The 15548-nt window shown below is 47.1% G+C and overlaps 1 protein-coding gene across 2 annotated transcripts; it reads left to right on the top strand.

The window, feature by feature from the left end:
* Nucleotides 1–5355: 5355 nt before the first annotated feature.
* ASB6 (ankyrin repeat and SOCS box containing 6) lies at nucleotides 5356–15301 on the top strand. 2 transcript variants are annotated; one of them, XM_026688479.2, is made up of 7 exons: nucleotides 5356–5519; nucleotides 7853–8040; nucleotides 9008–9189; nucleotides 11193–11299; nucleotides 12265–12373; nucleotides 13271–13357; nucleotides 14236–15301. In XM_026688479.2, the coding sequence occupies exons 2-7, from the start codon at nucleotides 7928–7930 to the stop codon at nucleotides 14907–14909; spliced, it is 1272 nt and encodes a 423-aa protein (XP_026544264.2). In that variant the 5' UTR covers nucleotides 5356–5519; nucleotides 7853–7927; the 3' UTR covers nucleotides 14910–15301. The 2 variants fall into 2 exon arrangements, with proteins under 2 accessions (XP_026544264.2, XP_087800322.1); XM_087944196.1 differs by having other exon boundaries at nucleotides 5400–5641.
* The last annotated feature ends 247 nt before the right edge of the window (nucleotides 15302–15548 follow it).

Below are 15548 nucleotides of genomic sequence, written 5' to 3'. Positions count from 1 at the left end.
TTTAAGAGGTCCCAGTTATAAGGATGAGTGTGTGCCTGGCGGAGGGCTTCGCCTGTTCACAATTAAATAGGATCAGGTGCTTTTATCTCTGCTGGTCGGTTTCCTTCCATGGATGAAGGAAAGTATCAGTTTTCCATCAGTAAATTTGCAGACAAGGCATAAGGAGCTGCTAACAAGCTTATCACTTTCACTTCTACTGAAAGAAATATGTGTGTGTGTGTGTGTGTGTGTATACGTGTATATATATGTGTGTGTGTTTGTATGTATACACACACACGCACACACACACACACATATGGGTTGCCGAGCAAAGCAACAAATTGCAATAGCTAGCAGGTTAACATCACCCCATAGAAACAAGCATTCCAGGCTGGGTCTGACAAGGGAGGAACCAACAACAAGAGATAAGGCTTTGACTGACATGACTGAAGCAAAAAGGTGAATTACAGGTGGGAGGTGGTTGGAAGGGCCTATTACGTGTGATTATCTATCTATCTATCTATCTATCTATCTATCTATCATCTATCTATCTATCTATCTATCTATCTATCTATCTATCTATCTATCTATCTATCTATCTATCTATCTATCTATCTATCTATCTATCTATCTATCTATCTATCTATCTCTCATCTATCATCTATCATCTATCCATCTATCTATCTATCTATCTATCTATCTATCTATCTATCTATCTATCTATCTATCTATCTATCTATCTATCTCCACTGCTTGTCAGAAGCCAAACTTTATGTTCCTGTTGCTGAGCAAGACAGTTGTTAAGTGGATTTTGCCTCATTTTATGACCCTTCGTGCCATAGCCTTGAAGTGGATCACTGCAGTTGTTAAGTTAGTCATATAATTGTTAAGTGGGTCTGGGCTTCCCCCTGGAGATCCCAGGATCACTGCAACCTCCTGGCAAACAAGACTAGGAAACTGTTTCCTGGGCACCTAAAACTTGACGGACCTCTTTGGGTCTTCTCCACTCTTGACATCAAGAAAGGCCTGCAAGGGAGGCCCCTCCCACTGCTCGCTGGCTCTTTGGGCCTTGAGTGGCACAAGCTGGTCCTTCGCTTCCTTTCCTGAGTCCCCATGCCGCCCTCAACGGCCTCCAGCCGGTTACCCTTTTGGCCTCTCCTCTTTCATTCGCTCAAAGTCCATCCCGGAGATGATCCGAAAGGTCAAAGCAATAAATTTGCTTTATTTACGCTAGAGGTTAAAGGAGGGTATTTGTCATGCCCCTGTCGGAGTCCATTGGCTATGAAGAAACTGGGGAAGGCTGGACAGAACAGGGGAGAGGTAGAGCAAGGGAGAGGGAATTCAGAGGAAGACCCAGGCCCACCCCCTCTTCATCCTAGGGTACGCAGGGAGGAACGGAGAAGGGAGCAACATGAGTTGCGTGGCTTACGGGGGAGGAAAGGGCCCTGATTCCCTTCATTAGCTGCAGCTGGGAAAAGAGTTGAAAAGAAATGCACGCTGAGTGTGGCAGCTGCTGGGAACAAATGTGAGTTTATCTTGTTCCTTCACATCTGGAATTCTTGCTCCTGCCCTGTTGGATTAATTACCTCATTTTGCCTTGATTGGACTTATAGTTACAGTTTTTGTTGACCATGTTTTGGACTTGATTCTCTGCAGCCAATGGCTGTTCCTGGGAGAGTTTTTCTCCAGCCCAGAAAGTAACCAGGACATTGGGGGCAAAGTTGGAGCTAATAAAGGGACTCCTGCTGGTTATCTGACTGTGTTGCCTTTGTGCCACACCCCTTTGGGTCATCACAGTGTCCGTAGGACATCTCTCTCCCTCCCTCCCTCCCTCTCCCTCTCTCCCCCAGTGGTTGATTCTTCTCAGAGCGAGAAGGCTATTCGGTGGGTCCGTCTTCTATCAAAATCAGGAGAGGCAGGAAGGAGAAGAAAAGATATTTACGCCATACACCGTGCATGAACTAATTCTGAGGTGTTTGGAATGAAGTCCCAAAAGCCGTGTTCTGGCCCACCTCCTGGGTCTCCATCCCAGGAGGGTTTGAAGCAAGGTTTGGGCAGCCTTGGGTGGTCTGAGGGTCCCTGCCATGGGCAGGACGGATGGGCTGGAGGATCTCTAAGTGTCTGATTCAACACGTTCATTTTTCAGATGTTTCAGTAAGTAGATTTCCTTCCACTCCTAGGAGCTTCCTATACATCCAAAATTGTTTCAGCCACCTCCCCTTTTCTCTGTTGCTACCCCCTCTCCCTCCACACACATATATTCACCCCCCCCACACACACACTTATGTGTGTGTCTGTGTGCCTGTGTGTATCAAAGTTGCACATATTGAATCCAGATGTGTTCTTCTGCACACAGGCCTTCCAGCAATTTAATTAAATTTCCCCCAGACAGCCAGGAGGGGTTCTTAATGATCAAATTTCTCTGGACCGCTTCCTAAAATGCCCCCTCCGCTCCTTGCCTCCCTGCTGGATAGGTGGTGGCTCCCCTCCAGGTCCAATCAATGTTAACCAAGGGCCAACCCCAGCCTCTGATTCTCTTTGGGTAAGGAAGGGAAGGGAAGGGAAAGGAGAGATAGGGAGAGATGGAAGGATGGATGGAGGATGGATGGATGGATGGGGACAGAAAGGAAGGGAAGGGAGAGATGGATGAATGGATGGATGGATGGATGGGGACAGAAAGGAAGGGGAGAGATGGATGGATGGATAGATGGATGGGGGATAGAAAGGAAGGGAAGGAGAGATAGATGGATGGATGGATGGATGGGGACAGAAAGGAAGGGAGAGATGGATGGATGGATGGATGGATGGATGGATGGATGGATGGATGGACAGAAAGGAAGGGAGAGATGGATGGATGGATAGATGGATGGGGGAAGAAGAAAGGAAGGAGAGATGATAGATGGATGGATGGATGGATGGATGGATGGGGACAGAAAGGATATGATGGATGGGGGACAGAAAGGAAGGGAAGGGAGAGATGGATAGATGGATGGATGGATGGATGGATGGGGACAGAAAGGAAGGGAGAGATGGATGGATGGATAGATGGATGGGGGACAGAAAGGAAGGGAAGGGAGAGATAGAGAGATAGATGGATGGATGGATGGATGGATGGATGGGGACAGAAAGGAAGGGAAGGGAGAGATGGATGGATGGATGGATGGATGGATGGATGGATGGATGGATGGATGGGGACAGAAAGGAAGGGAGAGATGGATGGATGGATAGATGGATGGGGGACAGAAAGGAAGGGAAGGGAGAGATAGATGGATGGATGGATGGGGACAGAAAGGAAGGGAGAGATGGATGGATGGATGGATGGATGGGTGGATGGGGGAGAGAAAGGAAGGGATAGGGAAGGGAAGGGAAGGGAAAGATGCATGGATGGATGGATGGATGGATAGGGCAGAGCAGAGGGGGAGGGGAATCAAACTCAACGGGGAGGCCAGATTCACTTAACAACCATGTTAGTAACTCAACCACTACAATGATTCACTTAACAGCTCTTAACAACAAAGGTCATAAAATGGGCAACTAAGATGCTTAGGGGATCGGAGGTTAAAACATACAAAGAACGGTTGCTGGAATTGGGCACGTCTAGTTTGATGAAAAGAAGGACTAGGGGAGACAGGATATCAGTCTTCCAATATTTGAGGGGCTGCCCCAAAGAAGAGGAAGGGGTCAAGCTATTCTCCAAAGCACCTTCAGAAGGCAGGACAAGAAGCAACGGATGGAAACTAATCAAGGAGAGATCCAACCTAGAACTACGGAGGAATTTCCTGTTGGTGAGAACAATTAATCAGTGGAATGGCTTCCCTTCAGAAGCTGTGGACGCTCCGACACTGGAGGAGTTTGACTGGACAGCCATTTGTGCAGGATGGGATAGGGTCTCCTGCGCGAGCTGAAGGTTGGACTACAGGACCTCCAAGGTCCCTTCCAACTCTATTATTCTATTAACAAAACCTCAAAGGGCAGACGCGACAGACCACTGGGACTTTTTCTGCTGCCCGTTGACTATGTTTCTATCAATTAAAAAAAAAACCTTTTCATTTAGCAGCAATCATCATGCATGCTAATCATATATAATTTTAAGAATTAGGCCTGTTACATGGTGAACGTGGAGGAAGACGGGAGAGAGAAGAAGGAAAGATTGGTCCTTGGGAATTTGGCAAATTTTTGCAGAGCCAGGCACAAGGGATCAAAGGGGGGCTGGGGACGGGAGGGGGGGAGGAGGACGAACCCCCGTCTGCTAGAGGAAAGCTAATAAAGTCAACTCCGACTAGAATTTATAAATTGCAAACAGATGGCCCAGAATAAGAGTGAGGTTTTTTTTTTCCGAAAGGGGAAAAACTTTTGCACGCTGTGTCAAAGGGCAGATTAATTTCTCAAAGATAAGAAACTGCTAAGTGGGAAGGGGAGTATTGAGTATCCCCAAAGGTACCCCTTCCCCCTACTCCACCCCCCAAAAAAGCATTGCAATCATTCAACAGTCAACGTTGCTCAGAAAAATCTCCCAAGCGTTTCCTTTGCCCGGTTTTTCAAGGTTGCTAAACTCGGCCCCACTTCTGATTGTGGAAAGATTTTTCAATGCCAAATCTAAATCAGGAGAAAAGAGGAGACGCCCAGAAATCTGGACTGCCATTTGTCAGAAGTGGTGTAGGGTCTCTCGCTTGGGCGGGGGGGTTGGACTAGATGACCTATAAGGTCCCTTCCAACTCTGATGATCTGTTATCTGTTCATCTATTGATTTATCTGCAGGTCACCTTTATTTTCATTTTACAAATAACTCAAGGCACATACGTATATCCAAGATAGCTTCCTTCTCCTGTTTTCCTCACAACGACAACCCTGTTCTCGATTAGAATAGAGCTACAAGGGACCTTGGAGGTCTTCTAGTCCAACCTCCACTCAAGCAAGAGACCCTCTACCATTCTGGACAAAATGACTGTCCAGTCTCTTCTTTGAAAACCTCCAGGGATGGAGCATCCACAGAGAGGGAAGTTGTTCCACTGATGAATTGTTCTAACTGTCAAGAAATTTCTCCTTGGTTCTAGGTTGCTTCTCTCCTTGATTAGTTTCCATCCCTTGTTCCTTGTCTGGCCTTCAGGTGCTTTGGAAAATAGCTTGCCGCCCTCTTCTTTGGGGCAGCCAAAGGAAGACGGCTATCATGTCCCTCCAGATAGATAATTCTTTTTAAAAATTTAAAAATGCATCTTAAAAAAAAAAAAAAAAGAATATTCCCAGCCAAGCGCTCCCTCTAGAGGTCGTTTGAACCTGAAACTCGGGTGTTTTTCAGCAGCCAGAAATCTCTTTCCAACCTGCAGAGGGCAAAAGAGGAAGAAAAAAACATTATAAAACAGGACCGAGCTTCTTTCTGCAATTTTGCAACCGAAAGCTGGGCTTGCATGTTTTTTTCCTCCCTTCCGCTTCCTGCATTTTCCCGGATGCGAAAAAAAAGGGAGAAAAAAAGAAGAGAAACCCGTGTGAATGGTTGGCTTTGGGAAGTGCAAACGTAATTGCGGAGATTTTGATCCGAGACGGTGCGTAAAAAAACGGAGGAGGAAGCGCTAGAGAGAGAGAGAGAGATTGAGAGAAACGTTTGCAAAGGAGGAAACGAGAAAAATAAAAGCTTTTTAGGGTACCCGTGGCTGGTTACTCTCGAGTAAGCAGCTTTTAAAAGCCGTCGTAAATCGGGCGAGTGCGTGATCTTGAAAAAAAAAAAATAGCCGTGTAAAAAGGAGAAAGTTAGAATTTTAATATATTAATCTCGGTTACTTCCCAGGAAGTGTTTTTATGCTTTTTTTAATCGTCTGTATTGATCAAGAAATAATATCAATAACAATTAACAATATTGCGTAAGAAGGGGAAGGTAGAAACGGCCTGCTCCAAAGATAAAAAGAGGCAGAAAATTTATTCTCCCCAAGTCTTTTATCCTTGCTACAAATTAAGTTTATTTACTCTTGGAGTTGCCATTCGGTTTTATTTATTCATTCCCGAAAATAGGATTTGTTTTCTTGGGGTTGTTGCAATTTGCTTTGTTTCCACTTCATCCATTCCTGGTTGCTTGCCACTGGGTTAATTTAATTTATTCTTTTGACAGCTTCACCAACCACCTAAGGCCATCTCCAAGGGGATTTCTACAAAATAAAATAAGGGGGACTGAGGTTGGTTTGTGTGAGGGTGAGGCCCCTGCCCTGCCTCTTAAAAAGCAACTGGCTTTTTCGATTAGCCTCTCTCTCCACCCTCCTTCTGCATGCAAAGATAATCTTATTTTGCTAAGTTTTCTTTTTTTAAAAAATAAATAAATAATGGGGCTTCCACGAATCTATCTCCCTTGTTGCAAACAGTTGCCTTACGTTTCCTCCGTTGTTATTTTGACTTCCTTTTGGGTAGGTGGGTTACAAGATCCTCTTTTTAAAACGAAAGAAAATATAAGCCACGATTTACCAAGGTCCAACTTCTGGGTCTCTGGACATGTTCTTGAGATGTTACAGGACTGCAGGACAGTAGTAACGGAGTTGGGAGAGACCTTGGCGGTCATCTAGCCCAACCCGCTGCTCGAGCATTTCAGACGAATGAATGTCCACTCTCTTCTTAGACTGCTGTCACCTTCTCTTCTGGCCCTTCTTTCTATTAGACTAGCCAGACATAATTCCTGCAGCCTCCAGACCTCTAATCCTCATATGGGGAGACAGGAGAACCAGAGCAGAAAAGGTATCTTAGTCCAGCAGATGGTGAGTTCTAGTCCCGTCTTCGGCGTGAAAGCCAGCTGGTGGCCACTCACCAGGAGACAGGGAGTTATAGTTATGCCTTAGGCATAAGAGCCAGCTGGGGGACTTTGGGCCACTCACCAGGAGACAGGGAGTTGTAGTCCCACCGCAAGCATATGCCACGCATATGGCTCACACCCCTCCCTGCCTGAAATTTTGGTCTGTCCCAGCAAAACCAGCCTCAGATTCTGGAGGTGGCAGTTGAATCAAAGAATTCTTGGGGGGGGGGGGGGGCAGCCACTAGGAACATGAAGGATAACTATGACCTTCTAACGCCATAAATCTGGTCAACGTTTTGACCTCCAGGGCTAGGAGATGTTAGGGTCCAAAACCCATATTGATACGATCTTGGGTCCTCCTGCATAGATGACATCTCCAGGGCCTCCTTCCAAGACTTCCTGCTGGAAACTGGATGGTAGGATCTCCATCCTTGGTTGAAAGGTCTTCAGGATGAACCTTGGAGGAACGACTAGGTTGTGTTTCTGAACCCACTTTTGTCCATCTTTCTTGGATGGTTTTGAGTCTGGGAGGGAGGGGATCGGTTCCCAGCTTGCCTTACAAAAAACGCTCCCCAAATGCTACACCATCGGAAGGTGGTTTTTTACCTGCCAAAGTTAACTGGCAAACGTTGATGAGATCTGGCCGTCTCCTTCCTGAAATTTCGTGGGTCCTCGCCCAAAATCTTGCAGGATTTCAGCATTCTTGCTTGGAATCTTATGGGAGCTGCGGAGAGATGGCCAAAATCTCGTGGCCATCGATCATAATTTTAAATGACTTTAAGAAAACAGGCTGCCATAAAGGGGAAGGGGTGTGGCTCCTTCTCCTCCACCACTTCTCCTCTTTCATCTTGTCTTCTGCCATCTCCTCCTCTTCCTCCATCACCACTCTTCCTCCTCTTCCTCTTCCTTCTTTTTCTCTTTCTCCATCTCCTCTTCCTCTCCTCCTCCTCCTCTTCCTTTCTTGCATTGGCAAGAGGTAAAACATGGCCCTAAAGTCAAACTTGAAGCCTTTCCCTTGGCATCCGGTCATGGTTTCAGTAGCTTCCTTAGCTGATTCTTATTGATTGGATGAATAAAAATCAATGTGCTTTTCTTTTGAAACAGGCCGAGAAGAAGCTGGAGTGAAGCGACTATTGGGCTGGGCGTGAAGGAATCCTTTCTGGATGGTTATTGAAAAGAATGCCGTTTCTTCATGGCTTCCGTAGAATCATCTTCGAATATCAGCCTTTAGTAGATGCGATCTTGGAGTCTCTGGGACTACAAGACCCCGAAAATCAGGAGTTGCCGGAGAGGTAAAGCGGCTTTTAACGACAAAGAATTGGGGAAAAAAGGATTCTTTCTCCACCGTCCTAAGACAAACATGTTGTTGGTTTTTTTGCTTATTTATTTCTCATCTTTATTACTTTTAAGATGGTGAGCATACTTAATATTCCTCCCTTCTACAACAGGAAGGTGGATTTGGCTGAGTGTGTGTGACTGGCTCAAAGTCAGTCCCAGCCAGCTTTCATGGCTGAGGTAGGACTAGAACTCACAGCTCCTGGTTTCAAAGCCAACAGCTTTACCATTAAACTAAACTAGCTGTCATGCTACATCCAAGCTAGATTTTGTACTTCCTCATATAAAAGCTAACAAACATTCTTCTGTGCTCACAGATCTCCATCTGTCTGCTTATCTATCTATCTATCTATCTATCTATCATCTATCATCTATCTATCTATCTATCTCTATCTATCTATCTCTATCTATCTATCTATCTCTATCTATCTATCTATCTATCTATCTATCTATCTATCTATCTATCTATCTATCTCTATCTATCTATCTATCTATCTATCCATCTATCTATCTATCTATCTATCTATCTATCTATCTATCTATTTATCATCTATCTATCTATCTATCTATCTATCTATCTATCTATCTATCTATCTATCTATCTATCTATCATCTATCTACCTATCTATCTCTATCTATCTATCTATCTATCTATCTATCTATCTATCTATCTATCATCTATCTATCTCTATCTATCATCTATCTATCTATCTATCTATCTATCTATCTATCTATCTCTATCTCTATCTATCTATCATCTCTCTCTCTCTCTCTCTTCTCTCTCTCTCTCATCTATCTACCTGCCTGCCTACCTACCTACCTACCTCTTGTCCACGTTTTCCAAAACGGGCTCTTCATTTGTGTAACAGGAAGATTGTGAAGCTGCCCTTGATTTCACCCAGTCTTTTCTCTATTTTTGAAAAGCTCCAGGTCTGCGGCCGAAGACCACAGCACATTTCTGGTTCTCCAGAAGCTTCTGGAAAGCGAATCCCATTCGGCTTTTTACCAAGAAGGCGTGAGCTACACGCTGCTGAAGGTCTCGGAGCTCGGGCTGGTTCGAGCGGCTGAAGTCCTTTTGCACAATGGGGCAGACATCACCTTCGAAGGTCGGGCTTGCCAGCCTCCCCTCTTTCGCCTTGGTTTCGTTTTAGGGGAGAGGGAAAACTTCCGGAGGTGTTTGACCTGGAAGGGGAAGGGGCGGGCGGCTTCCTTTAGTTGTGTACCCCAGCCCTGCCACTAAAGCGGGTTGTAATTCAAAGTTGCAACCTGCTGCTTTGGAACAAGTACCGTTCATCATTGCATTGCCTGTTTCTCACCAGTAGATGTCGCTGTGCTACTGTTCTCATTTTACGGGATAAGATCGGTGTAGGTAATCCTCAGACTTACGACTGGGTCAAGTTACGTCTTCCCCCCCCTTTCCCCCCCAAAGGTACTTAATTACTTGGTGCCAGCCCCCTCCTGTGATTGCATCTTGGCCCGTATTTACTGCAGCCGCATGGTTGCAAAAATGCCCCCTAGCAAACATTGGTTCACTTAATGACCACGGCGTTCATTCAACAACCGTTGGAAAAGAGGGGGGTGATCAGATCGCGTTGGTTTCACGGGGGACTGTCATGACTTATGACCATAATAGTCAGGCCTCATTACAGTCGTAAGTTGAGGACTTTTGGTACATTTGGTAGAATCACGTGACTCCCGGGACACTGAGGTCGTCGTAAATGGGAGTAAAGTGGCCGTCCGAATTTTGATCCCGGTCGCTAAGTCTGAAAATTGGGTCACAAGTCTGTATCGCCTGTATTTTCTCCTCCTGGCCTCTAGCTCCCCCCTTTGTCCACAGGCCCCGCCCCTTAGTTGGTATGCACTGCTAAGAATGGCAAGGCGAGCCTCAGGCTCCGCCTCCTGAGTTCCAAGCTCCTCCTACAGATGATGTCGTGCCTGGCAACCGTCTCCGGAGCAACATGGCGGCTTCCCGGCGAGGCTGTCTGTCTGATCTTTTCAAGGGTCTTTGATTTGGGGTGGGGTGGGGGGGCGATGGGGAGGAAGCGGGGAGCCGGCTGCTTCTTCCCCTGCTGGCTTTCCTATTGCGGGGGGACGGTACTGAACGGTAGGTTTTCTTCCTGCCAGCTCTTGCAACGCCAGCCTTGTAGGGTAGGACAGCAGATGTTTTAGAAATTGGGAGGGGGCTCGAGGGGCCACGGTCAGCCCTTGAGCCAAAGCTGGAGGGCACCTGGACCGCAGATCAGTTTGGTTTCAAGTTGTGCCAGGAGATGTCCACGATTTAAGATTTTGGACTTGGGCGGAGAGGATGGGAAGAAAATTCAGGTTCTAATCCACTGTCCACCCTCGAAATTGGACTTTCGGATCAGCCTACCTTGCAGGGTTGTTGTGGAGGGGGGAAACAAGGGGAGGGGAGTGCAGCCGGTCTCCTCAATCCAAGGCAGAACATAAAAAAATTAAATAGAAAATGGACAGCTGTTCAGATGCGGATTGGGAAGGAATACCCCAAAATAAAGGAATATCCTTCACGTATTTTTTTTTTTCCTGCTGGCCTTTTATAAAAGAATAGCTTTTTTAAAAAGGCTTTTTTAAAAGACTAAAAACGTAGAAGAGAATATCTTTCTGAGCTTGGTTGTTTTCCAGCAGGCATTTTATTACCCAGCTAGGTAATGTCATCAGTGCTAGAAGGGTGGAGGGTGTGCAGAGAGGAGGAGGCCTCTCTGAGGTTGTTTTTTTTTTTTCTTCTTGCGGACATTTCACGACCCAACGAGGTTATATCATCAGGACTAATGAGTGTGGCCTGCTCCCTGTTTAAATATAGCAGCTCTGAACTTGGGTTTTCTTGCAGACTTTTCCTGACCCAACTAAGTAACATCCTCAGGGCTGGAAGCGAGTGGGGTTTCCTTCTAGCCCTGAGGATGTTACCTAGTTGGGTCAGGAAACGTCTGCAAGAAAACCACCAAGGATTCTACTCAAAAAAATAGCTTTTTTTTTTTTCCTTTTTGCCCAAAGCAGAGAATTCAGAGATTAAAAACCTCCTTAACAAGGAGAAAACTCTGTTTGGGGTTTTTGCACTGATTGTTTTCTGATGAACATGTTCTACTTTTTATAGATCCGGTCACCTATTACACAGCCTTGCACATCGCGGTGCTACGAAACCAGCCGGATATGGTTGAACTCCTGGTGCAGCGTGGCGCAGATATCAACCGTAGAGACAGGGTTTGTAGCCAGCTAAATCTGGTGTGTGTGTGTGTCTTAAAACTTTTTTTTTTTTGACGGTTCTGAGGTTTTGCAATACTAAACCATGCAGACATGGCCGAGAGGATGGATTAAAAAGATTGGGGTCCCAGTTCTCCTTGTCAGTACCCCACTTCATATCAATGGAGGAAAAAACAATGGGGTGGGTGGGTGCAAACCCCCCACACACACACACATTTGAGGTGGTGGGGGAGAAGAAAGGGGAAGAGACGATACATGGCTGCAACACTCTGTAATTTTCGTCCCTGGAGCAACAGTGCAAAATCAGCAAAACCTCTCGTGCAAATGAGGTGCTTTTGTATGGGGACTTGGGGTCCCCTTAATACAAGTCAAATCAGTTCCCCAAATGGAGCCACTTAGGGAGTGACACCCTCCCCCTAAGCCGAGTGGGGGTAACTGGGGGAAGAGTAGGAGATGACCGAACTGAGTTGGAGGGCGGAGTTAAATGTGTCATCAGCTTGGACTCAATGTGCAGCCACAAGAGAGCCAAGACAGACCTTCCTTGAATTCCCTTTCGCTCTTTATCTGGTGCCAATTTGGCTTTAACCATTGGTTGACCAGATTCTTAAGTATGGGTAGGAGAGATAGTCCTCGACTTACAAGGAGCCCAACGTTTCTGCTGCTAACCAAGACAATAGTTAAGGGAGTTTAGCCCCCGTTTTATGACGTTTCCTGCCATGGATTCATTAAACAGGTTTAAAGAGGTTGTGTGAATGCACAACTGGTGACTCAGCTGGCTTGGGGGTCACCTTGTTAGAAGGCCGGGGGCAAAGTCAGCTCAATGCATTCCTTCCAGGGTTTTAATTGGATGTGTCTGCATGGGGATAATTTTAGACAGGAGTTAAATGTAATGGAAAAGCATCGATTTCAGGTCGAAAGGAACAGGACTCTTTTAATATTCCTCCCCTCTCTCGAATTCTTCTTAGATCCACGAAAGCAGCCCTCTGGATCTAGCCAGCGAAGAGCCAGAGCGCCTGCCTTGTCTGCGGCGTCTCCTAGAACTCGGGGCCAATATCAACGCTGCTGATAAACATGGTTAGTGGTTCTACTTTTTTCCCCCCCGCTGGTTTCCTTAAACCCAGGGGTCGCCAACCTTTTGGATCTCAGGGACCACCAAACTCATCATTTTAAATTCCGCGGACCGGAGACCCTGGGAAAATCCCCCAAAAAAAAGTCTGCAGGAAAATTCCTACCGATCGATCGTTCTTTATTTGGGATTGCAAGATACCATCTCCAGCTATGTTCTCAGAGGGAGAGACTTTTGGCTTCATGCAAGGAAAGCAGCAGAAGCAGCAGAAGTCTTTCTTTCTCTCCCCCAAACTCTGCCAGAAATGAGTCTTTGCTGGCACAGCCTCTTGGAGCAGGAGGCCTTGCAGGGCCCCAAAGACTCATTTCTGGTGGAGTTTGGGGGAGAGAAAGAAAGACTTTTGCTGCTTCCCTTGCATGCAGCCAAAAGCAGAAGAAGAAAGAAGCAGAAAGCAGCAGCTCCGGTGGCCAGGCCAGGCGCGTGGGGCAAGTTCCCCCCCCTCCGCCCATTCCCCCCTCCTCTCACTACCTCATGTTGTTCTCAATGCAAGCAACACAAGCCTTGTGTTCCCACAGCCTGGATTAATTGCTATGGGGGGGATATTTCTCTGCAGACCACCAAAATGTTCTCATGGACCACCAGTGGTCCCCGGCCCACTGGTGGTCGACCACTGCCTTAAACCACAGCAGTTCAATTCTAGCTTCTTCGGGAATCCTTCCTTCAAACGCCAGGGATTCATCTCCCAGAATTCCCCACCTGGCCTTGAGATACTGATTAAGAATTCAGGGACTTGAAGGACGCCCTGAAGATCTGAGGAAACGTGGAATTGGGCTTCTTGGCTTGTCCTTCCTTTCCTCTTCCCTCCTCTTCCGCTCTTCCTCTCATCCCTCTCTCCTTCCCTTCAGGGAAGACCGCTTTGCTACATGCGCTGGCCAGCAGCGACGGGGTTCAAATCCACAACATCGAAAACATTCGCCTCTTGTTGGAAGGAGGTGAGTTGCTTCCCATCCATCCTTCATCAAGGCTATTTTTTGGGGGAGAAACCCAAATTCTACCCCGTTTTCAAGCAGAGCTTTGAGGAATTTCCAGGTTCGGCTGCAAGGGGGAAAGGATTTTCTGCAATGCAGAAAAAGTTATTTTTTTTTCCTTTTGCCGGTTCTCAACCTGGAGGATAAGAATTTGCTTCTGAAATCTCATTCAAAGATGGAGAGAATTGCCCCAGTTTAGTGACGGGAGGGTGAAGGAGGACAGGTAGACTTAAGGCCACAATTGGACCAGAACGCCTGTGGCTAAACAAATAAGAGAATAATAGGGTTGGAAGGGACCTTGGAGGTCTTCTAGTCCAATCCCCTTGCTCAGGCAGGAGACTTAGACCCTTCTGGACCAACAGCTGTCCAATCTCTTCTTAAAACCCCCCCGTAATGAAGCACCCACAACTTCTGGAGGCAAACAGTTTTGTTTGCAGATGTTTCATTACCCAACTAGGTAACAAGAGCACAACTCCAGTGTTGGAGCACCCACAACTTCATGAGGCAAGCTGTCCCACTGAATAATTGTTCTCAACTGTCAGGAAATTCCTGTTTAGTTCCAGGTTGCTTCTCTGCTTGATTAGTTTCCATCCGTTGCTTCTTGTCCTGCCTTCAGGTGCTTTGGAGAATAGCTTGACGACGACTCTTCTTTGTATAGTAGCAAACATACTAGTAAGCTGTCCAAAAACTTAAGAGCCCTCAAATATACTAGTAAGGTCTCTAAAACCTTAAGAGCCCCTCGAATATACTAGTAAGTTGTCCCAAACCTTAAAAGAGATTGAGAAATGTTTAATTTGCAAACTCTGCCAGTCTTCTTCTAAACCTCCCCTCTGCCTCTCCAGGCGCAGACGTCAAAGCGACAACCAAAGATGGCGACACCGTTTTCACCTTCATCATCTTCTTGCTGGGCGAGACAGTGGGCAGCGACGCCGAAGAGGCCAAGATGATCCACCGCTTCTGCTTCCAGGCCACGCGGCTGCTCATGGCCCACGGCGCCAACCCCAGCGAGTGCCCGCCTTACGAGTCCCTCACCCACCTCTGCCTGAAGAGCTTCCGGCTGCATTTCCCGCTGCTGCGTTTCCTGCTGGAGTCCGGGGCTTCACACAGCTGCTCCCTCCACGGACCTACATGCTGGTCTGGCTTCGACATCATCTTTGAGAGCCTCTGCTCCCATCTCAGCGAGTCCGAGGACGACAGCTTCTCCATCGACTTGCTGCAGAAAGCCGAGACTGCCCTGGAGCTGATGATGGCCAGCGGCCCGGTGGTCAAGCTGCCCAGCAACTTCCAGATCGACCTGAGCCACTGCCGCTACCACCAAGACAAGATCCAGGCGCTTTTCGGGAAGCTGAAGCAGCTGGAGAACAGCCCGCCTACCTTGAAGCACCTGTGCCGAGTCTACCTGCGGCAGTTTCTCCAACCTTGGCCCGTAGACGTCAAGGTGAAGGCCCTCCCTCTGCCCAACCGCTTGAAGAGATACCTCCTCATAGATCCGAGCGCGTCTCTGGAGCAGGTGTGACCTCCTGGAAGGAGAAGCGGACCTCGGATATTTGGCATCCTGGGTCTCCTCGTTGCTTAGTGGACCAGCACACAAACGGCAAGGTCTCCGATCAATGTTCGACACCCAACGACGTGGTGTATATACCGTGTCTGCAGCAGCACTTTGCAGTGGTGGGTATGTGGGAGCGGGCGTGGGTGGGGGGCAGCTAGATGTTGCAACAGAATCACATCCCCACAGCAGCTGAACCGGCGAGGAAAATCCTTTCTGGACTTGTGTAACCAGCAGAAGGAAGAATTTCTCCCTCTTGTGCCAAAGGATTGTGAGGTTGTCTAGGCTTATGTAGGAGCCCTACTGAGCCATCCATGGTCAAGACAGGAATGCCGATTAAAAGAACGTGCCTACGCTCTTCACGTATTGTCGTGCTATGGATAAAAACATTGTTCCACTTTGTGATAAACCTTATTACAGGTAGTCCTTGCTTACTGAAGGTAATTGGGACTGGGAAGTCTTCGCTGCTAAGCGAGTCACACCACGTGACATCATACGAGTTGAGCAACTTACACTTGTAGTTCCAGAAATCCTAGTTGCCGTGGTTAGCCAAATCATAGCATCCCACCGTTATGTGATCGTACATTTTCGACATCCCGCTGTCTTCCC

This window comes from Notechis scutatus, chromosome 15, assembly GCF_049901735.1.
Source record: "Notechis scutatus isolate UNSWTSFEM ecotype Mainland chromosome 15, rNotScu1.2, whole genome shotgun sequence".
NCBI classification, from domain to species: domain Eukaryota; kingdom Metazoa; phylum Chordata; class Lepidosauria; order Squamata; family Elapidae; genus Notechis; species Notechis scutatus.
The sequence above is the reverse complement of the archived record's forward strand: the minus strand, read 5'-3'. Positions and strand labels throughout refer to the sequence as shown.